This window comes from Nannospalax galili, unplaced genomic scaffold (genome assembly GCF_000622305.1).
Source record: "Nannospalax galili isolate Female #2095 unplaced genomic scaffold, S.galili_v1.0 scaffold646, whole genome shotgun sequence".
Lineage (NCBI taxonomy): Eukaryota > Metazoa > Chordata > Mammalia > Rodentia > Spalacidae > Nannospalax > Nannospalax galili.
This window is the reverse complement of record NW_008355279.1, coordinates 1487924-1505263: the sequence shown is the minus strand read 5'-3', so window position 1 is coordinate 1505263 and position 17340 is coordinate 1487924. Positions and strand designations below refer to the sequence as shown.

The 17340-nt window shown below is 39.9% G+C and overlaps 1 protein-coding gene across 2 annotated transcripts in view; it reads left to right on the top strand.

Annotated features, from left to right (window-relative positions):
- Positions 1-17340, top strand: part of Slc16a10 (solute carrier family 16 member 10) — a 133346-nt gene that overhangs the window by 23686 nt on the left and 92320 nt on the right. The window contains exon 2 of one of the 2 annotated variants that reach the window (XM_029555718.1): positions 8359-8439. The exons of the other annotated variant lie outside the window; for it this stretch is intronic. Coding sequence (XP_029411578.1) covers positions 8359-8439 — 81 coding nt within the window. The remainder of the gene's footprint in view (positions 1-8358; positions 8440-17340) is intronic. 2 annotated transcript variants of the gene reach the window in all.

The following is a 17340-nucleotide window of genomic DNA, read 5'->3' as shown; positions in this document are numbered from 1 at the left end:
CATATTTGGAACAGACCACTTTACCTTATGAAAGACTATAGAAGACCAGCTCTAATAAGTTGTGTTTTCTTTTGTTCTTTCTTGTTTTGGTTTTTTTTTTTTTTTTTTGAGACAGTCTTCTATAGCCCCCAACTAGCCTGGAACTCGCTATGTATATCAGGCTGGCCTAGATCTCAGAGATCTCTGTGCCTCTGCCTTGAGTGCTGGTATTAGAGGCATGCACCATCACACCTGACTTTTCTTTTCAAAATTTTATGGGTATATTCATTGTATATAATGAGGAGTTTCATCAAGACTATTTCAAGTATATCATTACTTTGACCATGGTTACCACCTATATATACCTTTTCCCTTTTTCCCCCTTTCCCTCCCAATTCCTTCTTTCCTCCTGCTAGCTTCCCTCCCCCCAGCCTCTTGCTTTCATGTCGTCTCTGTGTGTGTGTGTGTGTGTGTGTGTGTGTGTGTGTGTGCGTGTAGGTGGTTTATACATGAAATTTAGTTTTCACAAATGAAAAAAAATGTTAGGTTTGTCTTTCTAAGTCTAGCTTATTTCACTTAACATCATAATCTCTATTTGTATTCATTTGCCACCAAACATCAAATGTAATTGTTCTTTATGGCTAAATGAAACTGTTGTTTTACATGCCACATTTTCTTTATCCATTCATCTGTTGATAAACACATAGGCTGATTCCGTATCTTGTCTATTTTGAGTAGTGCTGCAGTAAACAGGAACGTGTGAGGATCTTTATGGTATGTTGATGCAGAGTCCTTTGGGTTTATGTTCAAAAGTGTTTTAACTGGGTTATAATGGTACTTCTATATATTTTTAGTTTTTTTGAGGAACCTTCATGTTGATTTCCCTGGTTGTTAGACCAATTTACATTCCAATCTCTTTAATCTTCCCTTAATCCCCACCCCCCTTAATCCTCACTAACATTTGTCATTTTCTTTTTAAAAAAAAACTTTTATTGGGACTGGAGAGGTGGCTCAGTGGTTAAGAGCACTGGCTGCTCTTGCAGAGGACCTGGGTTCAGTACCCAGCACCCACATGGTAGCTAACATCTTCTGTAACACCAGTTCTAGGGTATCTGACACCCTCTTCTGTTCTCCATGGGCATTGCACAGCACGGGTACACACACATACATGCAGCCCCACTCATACACATAAAATAAAAGTAAATAAATAAAAATTGAGGGGCTAGAGAGATGGCTCAGTAGTTAAGTGTACTGGCTGCTCTTGCAGAGGACCTAGGTTAGGTTCCCAGTACTCACATGGTGGCTAACAACTGTGTAACTCTGGTTCCAGGGGATCCAAAGTCCTCTTCTGACCTTCGAGGGCATTGCCCAACATGGGTGGCACTCACACACATGCAGACAATTCACTCATACACATAAAATAAAAATAACAAATAAAATATTTTAAAAAGTAATTTTTTATTGATTTGAGAATTTCAGGCAATGTATTTTGATCATTTTCAGACTTCATTCCCCCTTTCTGATCCCACCTTACTATATCCCCTGACTTCATGTCCTATATTATTGTCTTTTTTTTTTTTTTTTTTTTAAGGCCTAATACATCTGTGTTTCCTAAATGTTCTTGGATATGGGTCTATCCCTTGGAGTCTGGTCAACTTGGTCAACTTGTATCACACCAGTAAGGAAAACTGACTCTGCCCATCTCTGCATTTATCAATTGCCAGTAAATAGATCCTCAGTTAGCACTGGAACTTCCTACCCACCTACCCCATCCATGCTGGACCCCTGTCTGGCTTGGGTTTGTACAGGTCTTGTGTATGCTGTCATAAGTGCTCTGGGCTCATATGTGCAGCTACCCTGTGATGTCCAAACAGCATAGTTTCCTTGTATTAATCTACCATCTCTGGCTCTTAAAATTTCTGTACCTTGGGAGGAAAGGGTGTGATAGAGATGTCCCATTTATAGCTTAGTATTCTGCATTCTTTTATTGTCTACATGTTGACCAGTTGTGGGTCTCTGTTTTTAATCATGATCTGCTGAAAGAAGAAGCTTCTCTGATGAGAGTTGAGAGATGCATCAATCTATGGGTATTACAAGTCATTATGAGTCAGTTTAATACTATGTCTATTTATCAGACTAATAGTAGTAGGTTCTCCCCTGTGGCCTTTGACTTGTCTTAGCCACAGGTTCTTGGCCCTAATAACAGTATCAAGTATGGACTTTATCTTGTGCAGTGGGCCTAAAATCCAATTAGAAGATTGTTGGTTACTCCCATAACAGTCATGCCACTATTACACTAGTGGGTATATTTTGCTAAACCAGTGTAGCTTGCAGAATTCACAACTGGAAAAGTTTGATGATTACCTTTCTCTGCCAGTTAAATACATAGCACCATCTAATGCTATGAAAACTAGCCAATAGAGATGAAACTTCAAGGTCAGTACCAGCTTGATTCCTCCTTGTTTGTTCTGTGACTCGGGTGTGTAGTGTCTTTAGCAATAGGGTCTTAGCATCAAGTTCTGGTGGGTAACCAAGTACAGTGGCAATAGCCAGTATTGGTTGAAGGTTTATGGACTCTCTCTGGTTAACAACTCCAAAAGGGGTAGTCTATTCCTAGCATTGGGCTTTTTCATTTTCTGGCCTGTGGTATCTATTAGGGCCACTGAACCCCTGTTAATAGGGCAATTACATTCAAACTTTTGGGGGGAGGTGGGGGTCTTTTTGAGACAGTGTCTCCTTGTAGTCACAGCTGGCCTGGAACTCACTATGTAGACCAGGCTGGCCTCAATTTCACAGAAATTCACCTGCCTCTGCCTCCCAAGTGCTGGGATTTTAATCAATGTGCACCACCACATCTGACTTACTCTTAATGATAGCCGTTCTGACTAGGGTGAATCGAATTTCAATGTAGTTTTAATTTGCTTTTTTTGATAGCTAAGGCTATTAAACATTTTTTTCATGTGTATTGGCTGTTTTAAGAACTGTGTTCATTCGTTTTTCTGTCTTTTGAGAAAGAGTCTCCCTATAGACCCAGCTGACCTGGAACTCTCTATGTAGACCAGGCTGACCTTGAACTCACAGAGATCCACCTGCCTCTGCTGGGATTAAAGGCATGTGCTATCACATCCTGATCATAGTTTTTTGAATTCTTTATATATTTTAGATACTAATCTTTTATCAGATGTATAGGTAGCAAAGATTTTCTCCCATTCTGGAGGCTCTTTCTTCACTGGATTGTTTCTTTTGCTGTGTAGGTTTTAAACTTCATACAATTTCTTTTGTCAGTCCTGAGTATTATTTCCCTAGCTATTGGAGCTCTTTTCAGAAAGTCTTTGTGTATGCCTACATCTTGAAGTAAGCTCTGTGATGTGTATTTATTTATTTATTTATTTATTTATTTACTTACAGGGATGTAGTTTCATTTTTCTACAGTGTATATACTGGTGAATACAAAACATAGTTCTCACCTGAAAGGCAATCAGTTTATTCTGAACCATATATGAGTGACTATTGCTGGGAACAGGGATTTGGGTTGCCCTAAATGACATGCTCTACTGTGGAAGTGGTTACATGAGCTTTGGTAGTCTTAGATCAAAAGGAAGACCTAAATCAGTTCATTTACTAAATATATTGGTGGGGACAGCAGGAAGGCAGGTTATAGCCAAGTTAGCAGTCTGGATTCAGGTCCTATAGCCCAAGCCGGCCTAGAACTCACTATGTAGACCAGACTGGCCTTGAATTTATAGAGATCCACCTGCCTCTGCCTCTCAAATGCTGACATTAACGGTGTGTGCCACCATGCCAGCCTCCTATTTTGTTTTTTGAGACAGGGTTTCATGTAGCTCAAACTAGCCTTAAACTCTCAATGTAGCCAAGGTTAGCCTTGAATTTCAGATCCTCTTGGCCTCTACTTCCCAAATGCTGGGATTACTGGTGTGCATCACCACACCTGACTAAAACTTTAGTTCTAATGTTTTTTTTTTTTTTTTTTTCCCCCTCCCAGTGCTGAGGATCAAGCCTGGAGTCTTGTACATGTTAAACAAGTGCTTTACCACTGAGCTGTACCCCAGCTCTGATAAGAGGTTTTGAACTTAATATTGGTAACACAAAATCAGGTTCCCCAGATCCTATTTGGAAACAATCAGGGTAAAAGTAACAAATGACTCTTAAAATATTTGTTGTATATTTTAGAGGTGGACCTAATCAAACCATATAGAGATACCTAATTCTTTTTAATGCTCTGGAAAAGGAACTAACAAATATTCTCCATCCTGCAGGGCCATATAGTAAAACATTTTAGTAGGACACACTGTCTCTTTGGAAATTACTCAGCTTTGCTTTTGTAGTTCATCAACCACCATATACAACAGATAAACGGATAGCTGTGGCTGTGCATCAATAAAACTTGGTGGGACACTGACATCAGAATCTTATGTAATACATATTTTTTGGTTTTAAGATAGGCTCTTGCTATGTAGTCCAGGCTGGCATTCAATTTTGGGGGTCAAGTGATCCTCCTGTCTCAGCTTCTGGCATACTGAGATCATAGTGCTTGTCCTAATTTTCTTTTTTTTTCTTTTTTCTTTTTTTTTTTTTTTTTTTTTTTTGATCTTTGAAACAAGGTCTCCCTGTAGCCCTAGCTGGCCTGAAACTTGCTATGTAGACCAAGTCTCAAACTCAAATTTGCCAGCCTCTGCCTCACAAATATTATTAATTGGGGCGTAAATCATGGAAATTAATGAGCGATATACCAGCAATATAAAACACACACACAGTATACCACGTGATTTGCACACATCTTCACATTATAGAGTCATGCTGAAACTCAGGGAAGCATGCTGACATCATGTTTCCAACATCCCTAGTTTGGATTTCATGAATACTTTTTTTCCTTCTCCTTTTTTGTATGTAATACTTACTTAGATTCTTGGAAACATAATCAACTATTTTCCTCAGAGATTATTTATAGTCATATATATATATATTATGAAAAGTGCTGATAACTGTTGTTTTAAAATTGACATAGGCTTGAAAAAAATATGCCCCTAAATCAGAGATACTTGTTCCAGTTGGCAATTGGCAGTTTTCCTACATGTCCATTTTTTAAAAAAGAAATTTAATATAGTTGGGGTAATTTATGGTTAAGTAGCTCTGAAAGTCCTTACATTTTCAAAATATGCCTTTCTATAGCTGTAAGTTTCTATATAGCATAAATTTTATACTTTAAAAGAAACTTGCAATTGAACACGCAAAGCGTTCAGTCCTAGACCCCAAAGATTTTATGCTTGAAGTAAAATGCCAGAATGCCAGTTGAATTTATTGTGTGCAAACCTCCTATCCTAGTTTACTCCTCTGCTGCTGTAATAAAATACTACAAGCAACTTAGGGAAGAAAATAGTTTATTTGGCTTACAGGTTATAGTTCATTATTGGGGGAAGCCAAGACAGGAACCTGAGGCAGGAACTGAAGCAGAGACCATGGAGGAGTGCTATTTACTGACTTGCTTCCCCTGGCTTGCTCAGTTATCTTTCTTCTATAGCCCAGGCCCACCTGCCTAGGGATGGTACCTCCCACTGTGGACTGAGCCCTTCTACATCAATTAGCAATTAAGAAAATGCCTCATACTTGGGAGGCAGAGGCAGGTGGATCTCTGTGAATTCAAGGCCAGCCTGGTCTACATAGTGAGTTCCAGGCCAACCGGGGCTACTGGGAGACCGTGTCTCAAAATGACCCACTCCCCCGAAAAAAAGAGGAAGAAAAGAAAAAAGAAAACACCCCATAAACGTGGACATAGGCCAATCCCATGGAGGAAATTTCTCAATTGAGGTTTCCTCTTCCCAGTTGTCTCTAGTTTGTGTCAATAAACACAGACAAAAACTAACACAAGTGATGTCTTACATTCAAAGGAATGCTCAGTTCCATCAATCAACTATAAGCTTGAAAGCAGTACCTTTTCTCCTTCCAACATTCCTGAGTTTGAGTTTTTCTCTGCTGGATGGCTTGAGGTCTCTGTGGATGACCTGTCAAATATAAATTGTGTAATTTCAGTGCTTGTGTATGTAAGTTAAATGCTCTTATAGTTTCATATAAACTGTCACTGCACAGCATAAAGCGAATGGCAGAGGGGCTAGAGAGATGGCTCAGCAGTTAAGAGCACTAGCTATTCTTGCAGAGGACGTGGGTTTGATTCCCAGCACTCACATGATGGCTAACAACTGTCCATAACTCCAGTTCCAGGGGATCTGACACCCTCTTTTAACCTCCTTGGGCATTATGTGAGACAGATGCACTTACATAATGCAGGCAATACACTTACACATAAAATAAAAATAATAAAATATTAAAGAAATGGCAGAATTTATGCTAATAATGTAAAATTTTTTTATTATGACCCTACACATTGTCTGTGGCCATTGTGTTGATACAAAGTGATACATCAATACAAACACCTTTAATAGTTAGGTCACAGCCAGGTATGGTGGTGTACGACTTTAATCACAGCACTCTGGGAGGCAGAGGCAGGCGGATCTTTGTGAGTTCAAGGCCAGCCTGGTCTACATAGTGAGTTCCAGGCCAGCTGGGACTACAGGGAGACCCTGTCTCAAAAAGACACCCCCCCTCCAAAATAGTTAGGTCATACCAACATGCATGGAATCTGATATGTTGCCAGATTGTGTAGCTTTTTGGTTGGATGATTAGTCCTATCAAATGTACTATATTTCAAGTACATATAATATATTCCCGGCAGATATGGTATTTTCTTCCATAACACATCTTTAGTCTAAACATGTTTTCATTTGAGCATGTAATATTAGAATTGATTTCTAATCAGAATTGGGTTTCTTTCCTATATCTGTGACTTTTGGCTTCTTGGTTTGGCTCTAGGAGTCTAGACATAGCTTGCCTTTATTATTGCTTATTATTATTGTTTTAGTTTCTTTTCCAGGTGCTGTGATAAAATTTCCTGACAAAAGGGTTTATTTTAGTTTACAGACCATCATAGAGAAGTCAGGGCTGCAGGAGCTTGAGGGAGTTGGTCCTATTACATCCATAGTTAGGAATAGTGAACAGTGATTTGCAGGCATGCTGTGCTCAGCTGACTCTGTCCTTTTCATTCAGTCCAGGGACCAGCCAGTGAAATGGTACCACCCACATTCAGGGTTGGTCTTCCCACTTTAATTAGCCCAATTAAGAAAATCCCTCACAGGCATGCTCACAGGCCAACCTGTTCTGGACAATTCCCCATTGAGGCTCCTTCAGGTGATTCTTGGTTTCGGTCAAGTTGACAATTAAGACTAATCATCACAGTCTTCCTGCATAATAGGACCCTTCTTTTAGTCATTCATCTCATTGACAGCCTCTTGTGTCTTGCTCTAGCATGTCTTGGACCCAGACCTATTAGCTTTTAATCTAGCTTCCTCCTTGGAAATCCCCCTCAGCTGTATAGTCACAAAAAGATATGCTTTGGGATTTTAAAAATGGAACCCAGGGTGCCTGGAGAGATGGCTCAGTGGCTAAGAGCACTGGCTGCTCTTGCAGAGGATTAGGGTTTGGTTCCCAGCACCCACATGGCAGCTAAAAACCACCTGTAATTCCAGTACCAGGGGATCTGACTCCCTCTTCTGACCTGTGGGCTTTGGACGACACGGGTGCACTTATGTACATGCAGGCAATATACTCATACATATAAAATAAAAATAATAAATAAAAATAAAATATTTTTTAAAAGATGGAACTCAGGGTTTGGGATATAATTCATTTAAGTGATAAAATACTTGCCTTGCATGCATTAGGCCACAGGTTCTCCAGCACTGCATAAAACAAAGATAGCAAGCTGGTGAAATAGCTTTGTGAGTAAAGATGCTTATTGCCCAGCCTGATGACCTGAATTGGAGTCCCAAAACCCACATAATGGAAGGAAAGAACCAACTCCTGTAAGTTGTCCTCTGACCTCCATATAGTTGCTGTAGCATGAGCCACCCTCCTAGTTAATCAATCAATCAATTAAATAAATAAATGCGTAAATAAAGTTGTAACCCAGTAGGATGATTTTTTTTTTTTAAAGGAATTCAGACTGTGGCTGGGTTGGGTCACTGATTTTTCCAGATGAGGAGCTTTATGGCCTCTTCCTATTTGGTCTGCCAGTGAGAACTCCCTTTCTCTATAGTGGACTGGAGAGGAGAACTTACTGTTTAAGCACCTTGTACCCTCTAAAGCTGCCAGGGTGCAGTTGAGATCCTCTTGCTGCCCCCCTTCTATGTAGATAAGCCCCTTGCTCAGGTAAGGGCTCTTGTTACTGGGCTCTTCCCAAGTTCTCAGCATGCCCAGCACTGCTTCACTTCCTGCTTCCCTAGAGTAAACCAGTGGGTTCTGTTTCAGACTGTTCCACAAGATGGAGTTCACCCTCAGTTACCAGCTCTCATTCATCCCATGGGAGAGGTGCTACTCGCATAATCACAGGTACTACTGTTTAGTATTTACCACCAGTTCGTCCTGCTTACTAAGAACTATCCCATTTGGACAATAAACATTGCCTCATCTGTTCAGTCTAGTATTTCTATACTTGTTGTACATGTTTTATTATTAATTTTCTTTGAGAAAGGTCAGCTTGATCTTAGAGCCAAGTGTGATCTGGATCTTATTACTCCCTGTGTATGTTTTTCATTCTCAGTCTTTTCGGACAGTAGCTGATACCTCCTACCTGTCATCACCCCCAAAAGGTTGATGGCTGCCTGGTTCAATTGGAACTTTGTTTTTGGAGTTTTATTTCTTCCCCTTACCTATCTTGCCTCCTCTGTCAGTATCATTCTCTCATGAGTAACTGCCTGGTAACCCAATGAAAGGACTACAGAAAGGCTGTTTCAGTGCTTGAAAGGAGTCTCTTCAGATTACTACAGTGTAAAAGAATCCTTTCCCTATCAACCTCACTGGGTCAATTATTTATTTACTTGTGTAATTCACATCCATGCTGAAGTATGTGTTAGTGTAGCTCCAGACTAGTTCCCTCGGAATGGTCTTTGGTACTAGCTGCCTTCTTCAGAGTATAATTTAGTGAGGACCGACCATGGCAACCTACTGGCTGATAGTTTTTGCTTGGAATTTGACTCAGTGTTGGAGTCTGAGTACGACTGATTCTATGTGTTCTAATACAGTAATAACCGGCAAGACTTCCTGAATGTGCTGATGAGGGTGGAAGGGGGCAGTGGCAGTCTGAAGCTGAGCCTTAGTGGAGGTGCTTTCTCTGGGGGTGCTGGATTGAGTTTTTGGTTTCCTTCACACTAACTTCTATGACCTCAGCAGCTTAGGGAAGCTCAAGGAGTTTCTGACCTAAATGCCCTTCCAAAGGCAGTGCTGATGTAGAGTTTGTGTGATATTACCATCAGAGTGACACTGGCTTCAGTCCCTCCTTCCCTTTTCCTTAAAAAATCTTCAAGAAGTCACAGACTAAAGGGTTAGCACTAGATCAGGAGCAGGAAAGCCAGCAGAGGTAGGAAAGGGGCCTGGGTTCTAAGGCTGTATTCTCAGGGGTGCTGAGAGGACCTATGTAGAGGACACCAACCCTCTGAGGTCCTGAGAAAATAGCTTGCAATTCAGAATGATTTCATTGTATCAGATGTAGTTGAAAGAAATAAACTTTAAATAACAGGATTGGCCCTATGTTTCAACCCCAGGGTGTTCTTTTGTTAAATTCTTAAAACTTTATTCTGGTTTAGGTTATTGAATAGGAATGGCAGAGTATAATAATTTTTAGTGTCATCTTTTAAACATTTTAACTTTATTTTCATTTGGAAACAGAGTCTTGTTGTGTAGCCCAGCTTCCCTGGAACTCACTAGGTCAAGCTGGCCTTGAACTTGGAGTGATTGATACTTCTGGCGGTGTGATCTTTTGAAATTTTTTATCTTTTTTATTTATTAAAGTAATTATTTTTGTGGTGCTAGGGGTCAAACCCAAGGCTTCCCACATGCTATACAAGCACTACACACTGATTAATTTTATTTATTTTTTAATGAGATGGGCTTGCTATATAAAGCCCAGGCTGGCCTCAAACTCCTCTTACTTCAGCCTCTTAAGCAAGGGCATGTACCCATCATGCTTCTAGGTCAGTTTTTAGTATCTAAAGTACCTTTAGTAGTCTTTAATCTAAAAATATGAAGTAGAGAATGTCTTCTCAGGCTTTATAGGAAAAATAAATGTTTATAAATTCTGTTTATCAACTGCTTGTTCTACCTACACCCATTAATAACTATCAGAGTTCAAGTTCAGTTCACTACTGTGTCTGTAAGTTTTTCTTACAGTTAATCATAAGACTTTGAATCAGGGGCGAATGGCTAAATGGCACAAGTCATTAAGCATGATTCTACCTCAACCTCAGCATAACTATATTGGAATGGTAAAATACAGTCAGGAAAATATTATAATCAGGGAAAGGATTTTGTTAAAATATATTAGATTTTATTAATAAAATGTATTTTAACTGCAAGTCTCTTCTTTTTGATTCCAAATACTCTTGGTAACATTTTGGTAAATGAAATCTGTTGAGACTTATTTTAGTCTGGACCTTTTCTGCATCTGTCCTCAACTATAGTCAAATACACATTATCAACCTTGTAAGTAATGTTATTAAATTACAGATAATTTCTTAAATCATCTCTGTGACAGCAGTGGTTTGGGATAAACCTTTTTAGAGATGGTGGTGTGTTTGATAAATGTGTATTGGTGTGGAGAGGTTATCATTTACCTTCTTGTGAAATTTCCATAAAAAAGGACACATTTAAGTATGGTATTATGAATTAAGCTTCAGTGAAAAACTCACCTGGCTAGATGTATTCCCCAACAGGCTGTTCCATGTGAATATCACAATACTGTGTCCTTAAAATCCCTTCAACTTTTTCAGTTTTTCTAGACGTTAAGAATAAGGCAACGTAATTCCTTGGACATTTCTGTGATTAAATTGTCTTTTACAACTTCCCTTATTCTTTTTCTTTTTCTTTTCTTTTCTTTTCCTTTTTTTTTGGGGGGGGGAAGCCAGCATAAAGCACTTTTATTGCAATAATAAAACTTGAAACTCATATGTGGTGGAGGGGGGGAGACAAAAGCATAATTTCTCTCACCAAATCACTACACAGAACAGCAAGGGTGAGAAGGGACTGAGGGAGGAAAAGCCAGGAGATCAGCAGAGAGTCAAACATCAAAACCCAGGAGATGCTGAAGCTGTAATGACCAGCATCATTTTCTTAGAGAACACTCAAGGATTTGTCATGATGACTGGGTATCCACTGGGTGGTAACTCACAAATAGCACCTTCAATTTAAACTTTGAATGAAAGTTCTTAAAATTTAGGAAGTGGAGCTTGGATAGTTACAAGATTGCAAAAGTCCTGAAAATTCATTAGAAAAACCATAGGATGAAAAAAAAAATTAATCCAGGTCACAAAGAAGGCTTCAGAGGTCCCTGCTGGCCCAGGGACAGATACCTATAATGACCAAGATCACAGTGAAATGGGACCTGTTTTAAAAGGCGGAGGGTTTCAAGGGAGGGTGGGAGGGGCTGGCAGAGAAAAGCTCCTGTCTCCTCATTTCAGTTTAGGCAGGGCTTTGAACTTAACAGAAGAACCTTCCTCATACTGGAGAATAATCCAGCCCTCAATAGCATCTCAAATCTGCTATGGCTTTTACAGTGCAGCAGCAAGAATGTCTTAATATATCATAGATAAAATTTCATCCAAAAAAATAAAATAAAAGTTCTTGCAAACCCAGTTCCCAACACCAATTCCTATTCTAAAGTTAACCCACCACTTATGCTGTTAATACTTGACAATATACTTAATTGGAAACCTAGATCCAAAAGACAGAAACTGAATCTTCACCCCAAAACAAAATGAATAACTTGAGGTTTATGGCATTTGTTTAGGTCAACACACATACAAGAAAAGGGAAGAGGACATAGAGGTGTCTGAAGCAAAGCTGAGTGACAGAACACATTCAGTCGGGTAGATGTCTATATAACAAGTGGAGTGGGACATCAGGAAAAGCTCCTCATGGATTCATGTGCACACGTCTTGGCGGCCCCAGATCTCTCCATGGCAGATCCATGTGCAGAGAGCTAAGGAAATAGGCCACTTCTGTTCCTTATTCTTAAAAAAAACTTTCATTTATTTTTATTTTATGTATATATGAGTGTTTTGCCTGCGGGTATGTAAATGCACCAGTTGTGTGCAGTGTCCACTAAGGCCAGAAGAGGATCGTCAGATCCCCTAGAACTGGAGCTAAGGATGATTGCCAGCTGCTATGTGGGTGCTGGGAACCAAACCTGGGTCCTCTGCAAGAGCAGCCAGTGCTCTTAACCTCTGAGCCATCTCTCCAGCCCCAATTTCTTCCATGGTTGAATGTCAATTTTTTTTTTTTTTTTTTTTTGAGACAGGGTCTCCCTGTAGCCCCAGCTGGCCTGGAACTTGCTATGTAGACCAGACTGACCTTGAACTCAGAGATCTTCCTGCCTCTACCTCCCAAGTACTGGGATTAAAGGCGTGTACCACCATGCCTGGCTGAATGTCAAGTTTTTTATACACCACATATTTGTTAGAATGTTTGTCACTTGGCTATATATAAAGTGTTTTCATTGCTGCTTTATAGCTCCTAGTATATTTTTTGATATTAAAATCGTTGTTATTTTCTGTACACAGAAGAAACTAAGGCTCAGATTGACTAGATCAAACAGAAAATATCTAGAAAATTTAGGAGACAAACCTAGGTCTTTGAACTCCACGTGCTCTTCCTTTCTGCTTCCTTCTGAATGCTGTTATATGCAGATGGACACTATAATTTCTTAGACAGGTATAGAAATGAGAAGATTGAAGCAGTGGTGACTTTGCTCAGACATGGGTATTTCATGCTATATGCTTACATGTTTGTGATATTTGTCATAAATGTCAGTATTATAATCACTAGTGCATTATTTTTAGACTTTTTTCAGCAGGAATGAGAGTCCTAGAATTAGGAATTTTAAGGTTTTTAAAGATGTTTCAGAACAGTGTTCCAGGCTACTTTAGTTTTCGCCATGTGGAGTGGGGAGCAAGCAGGCTGGTGTTTGGTTGTAAAGGTGAGGTTGACTTTACCAGTAGTTTCTTGGTCTTCATGGGTCACTGCTCGTATTTTATACTTACACAGTTACAGCTGAAGGTAGGTGGGAAGAGTACACATTGACTTATGTTGAAATGTGTCTGGGAGTGTCAGGTTCATGCCATACTGACAGCTGTGCCGCAGATGAAGTGTGATAAATTTTACTGCTTACCAAATTTCTTTTTGACCTAGTTAGATTCATGTTAGGCAGTCCATGGCTGTTTTAGGATGTTGTAATATGTTTACATAACACTTACCAATTTGTTTTGACATATTTACTTCTCATAATGAACCTGTTGAGTGAGATGATATGGTTATTGTCATTTCTCCAATAAACAAATGTAACTAGGAGGTAGTTCCAACACTGTGCCTAAGAATATACATTGTTATAGTTTTCATGTGAATTATATGATCTTACATGAATCAGACTATAATGCCAGCTCTACCAGTTTTTTTGTTTTCATTTGTTTTGAGACATGGTCATGTAGCCCAGATTGGCCTCAAATTTGCTATGTACCCAAGGCCCATCTTGAACTTTTTTTTAAAATAAAAAATCATTTTATGTATATGAGTGTTTTGCCTGCACATAAGTGGACCCATGTCCTGCAATGCTTGTGGAGGCCAGAGAGGGAGTCAGATTCCCTGGAACTGGAGTTACAGATGGTTGTTAGCCACCATGTAAGTGCTGGGAACTGAACCCAGGTCCTCTACAAGAGCAGCCAGTGCTCTAAACCACTGCGCTATCTCTCCAGCCCTGCACTTTGAATTCTTGATCCTTCTGCCTCTACCTCCCAAGTGCTTGAGATACTGGTATGCACCACATGGCCAGTCCAGCTGTACCAGTTATCAGCAGAATGACCTTGTAGCCACTTTCTATAAGCCTTGTGATTTTTATCTTTATTTCTTTGATTATTCTTTTCCTGTAGCTCAAGCTGGCCTGGAACTCACTGTATAGACCAGGATGGCCTTGAACTCACGGAGATTTGCCTGCCTCTGCCTCCCAAGTACTGGGATTAAAGTGTGCACCACGCCTGGCTTGTTTTTATTCTTTTAAAAGTAGTCTGGAGGGGTTGGAGAGATGGCTCAGAGATTAAGAACACTGGTTGTTCTTGCAGAAGACCTGGGTTCGAATCCAAGCACCCACATGGCAGCTAACAACTGTCTGTAACTCAGCCTCTTTTGTTCTCCAAGGGCATTGCATGACACAGGTGCACTCACCTACATGCAGGCAATACACACATACACATAAAATAAAAATAATAAATAAAATATTTTAAAAGTGGTCTGGAGATCAGACCCAGCATGCTAGGCATGCCCTGTACAACTGAATGACATCTCTAGCCCTAAGCCTTGCTCTTCCTCCTCTTCCTCCTCCTCCTCCTCCTCCTCTCCATCCTCCTTTTTTTGTATTTGTGTATGAGTATGGTGTGTCCGTGTGCGTGCGTGTATGTGCGTGCGTGCATGTGCACGCACCCGTGTGTATATGCAGAGACCAGAGGAGGATGTCAGGCATCCTTCTCTATCACTCTCTGTCTTATCCTTTGAGATAGGGTCTCTCACTGAACCTGAAGCTAGGCTGGTGGCCTGAAAGCCTGGTGATCCTTTTGTCTTCACCCTCCACAGGGCTGGGCTTATAGGACCACATTACCATGTCTAACATTTTACATGGGCTTTGGGGATTTGAATTCAGGTCCTCAGGCTTGTGCAGCAAGCACTCTTACTCACTGAGTCATCATCTCCTCAGCCCAGCCTTAGTTTTCTAATCTGTGAAATGGAAAAACTTTGTAGGATTATTGGGAAGTTAAGCATTTTGCTATAAGTGTATGCATATGTGCTCTTAACTGCTGCGCTATCTCTCCAACCCCTAAGTGCAGCATTTTGAACAGGGCAGTAATGTGTCCTAGTTTGGGCAGACATTAGGCCTGGTGTGGTAAAGGAAACAAAGGTACAGTACACATGTCTTTCTTGGTGTGATTTTGAGCCTTCTGTGTATGACAAATCAGCAACTAGAGCACAGCTCAGTGCTTATCTGCTGTGTTCTGATCTGCTAATGGATAATACTTATCTTCTATTCTTGCAACAGTCATGTCTGAAATAACTATGGTTCTTGTTATCTGTGAAAGAATCTTACTGCATAAAATGACCTAGAATGAAGAGGGTACAGAGATTATATCTGAACCTTGGGTTAAAATAGGGATTAGGTAGTAGAGGGAGTGAAAGGAAAAAGCCAGATCCTTTTGTCAATGGAGATAAGGGATACTGTTGACACTGGCTTTTTGAAGTTGCTCAGAGCTGGTGGTGAGTGAGCCATGATATCTTTCCCTGATTCATACCAGCTGTAAATTTAGCTATTATAATTGATCAATTAGCATTTCAGTGATATGTGTATTCGTTATAGTAGCAACTATATTGAGTGCTTATTAAGAACTAGTTTTAGGGGGCTGGAGAGATGGCTCAGTGGTTAAGAGCACTGACTGCTCTTGCAGAGGAACCGGTTTCAATTCACAGCACCCTTATGGCGGCTATGAACTGTCCTTAACTCCAGTTCCAGGGGAATCTGATGCCCTCTTTTGACCTCTGCGGCATTGCATGACACAGGTGCACTCACATACATGCAGGCAATACACTCATACACATAAAATAAAAATAATAAAATATTTTAAAAAGAACAAGTTTTAAGCTGTTTTTCTCCATTATTCCACCATCCTTCCCATTTTACTAGTGAAGAAAATGAGTTAAGAGGTTTCCTTGCAGTCTTGTGATGGCAGTGTTCAAACCTGTGCTTAATTGTCCACTAGAGGTTGTATGTGTGTGTGTGTTTTTAAAATATTTTATTTATTATTTTTTATTTTATGTGTATGAGTGTTATGCCTGCATGTAAGTAAGTGCACCCGTGTCTTGCCCTCGGAGGACCAGAAGAGGCTGTCGGAGCCCCTGGACTGGAGTTATGGACAGTTGTTATCGGCCATGTGGGTGCTGGGATTCGAACCCAGGTCTTCTGCAAGAACAGTCAGTGTTGTTAACCACTGAGCCATCTCTCCAGCCCTGAGGTTGTGTTCTTAACTGCTTCTTCGCAACCATATATTTAGTAGTTTTTTGTTGGCTGTTTAATAGTCTGGTAAAGAGGAAGGGTGCTTTTCCCTCTGGAGAAGGAAGCCTAGCTGATACAGTTTAAAGAAATACAAGCTGGATGTGGTGGCATGCCCCAGCTCTTAATCCCAGCACTTAGGAGGTGGAGACTAGAAGATCAGGAGTTCAAGGTCATCCTCAGTTACTTGGTGCATTAGAGACCATTCTGGGAATAATAATAATAATTGTTATTTCACCATAACATTATTCACCATAATATTCATTATAATATTATTCACCATAATTATTATTATGGTGAAGTAGCTTAGTGGGTGAAAGAAAGCTTTACAATCTGAGTTTGAGTCCTAGAACCCACAGTAGAAGTAGAGAACTGACTCCTGAAAGTTGTCCTCTGACTTCCACATATGTGCATGCTTGTGCCCACGCTCCTGTAACATATCATACACAGACATACACAATAATAGATAAAATTTAAATTAATTAAATTATTTAATAAACAAAATTATTTAGTAAATTAATTAATTAAATAAATTGATTTAATAAATAAAATTAAATAGAGGAAATAGAATAAATTATGTAGTGTTAGGCCATATTGTAAGGCTTTTTGTTTTGAAGAGTTTGACTACGGGCCACTGAAGTGAAATGCATTAAAGAAGGCTGTTTATGGGGCCTGGAGAGAGATAGCTCAGCCACGAACAGCTTTGGCTGTTCTAGAAGAGGACCTAGGTTCTGTTCCCAGCATCCATATGGCAGCTAACAGCTGTCTGAAACTCCAGTTACAGGGGATCCGAAGCTCTCTTCTGGTCTCTGAGGGTATTGTGCAACATGGGTGTACTTACATGCAGGCAAAACAGCTTTCATGTGTATTCTGGGACTTCCACACTTGCAGGGCCAGTGCTTTATCCACTGAGCATCTCCTCAGCCTCTGTTGTTCTTTATTATCATTTCCACCCCTTGGTTTTGCTAGGTTCCTTAACATTTTCTTGTCTTGGTTCACACTGGTCATATTTCACGCTGCTCATCCCTCTTGCATGTTTTAATAGTTCCTGGTCCGTTGATGTCATAGTTCATGTTCAGTTTGAATCTATAATTCATGGTTTAAATAATTATATTCCTAAATTCTTGTTATTTTAACCTCCAAACTATTTTTCT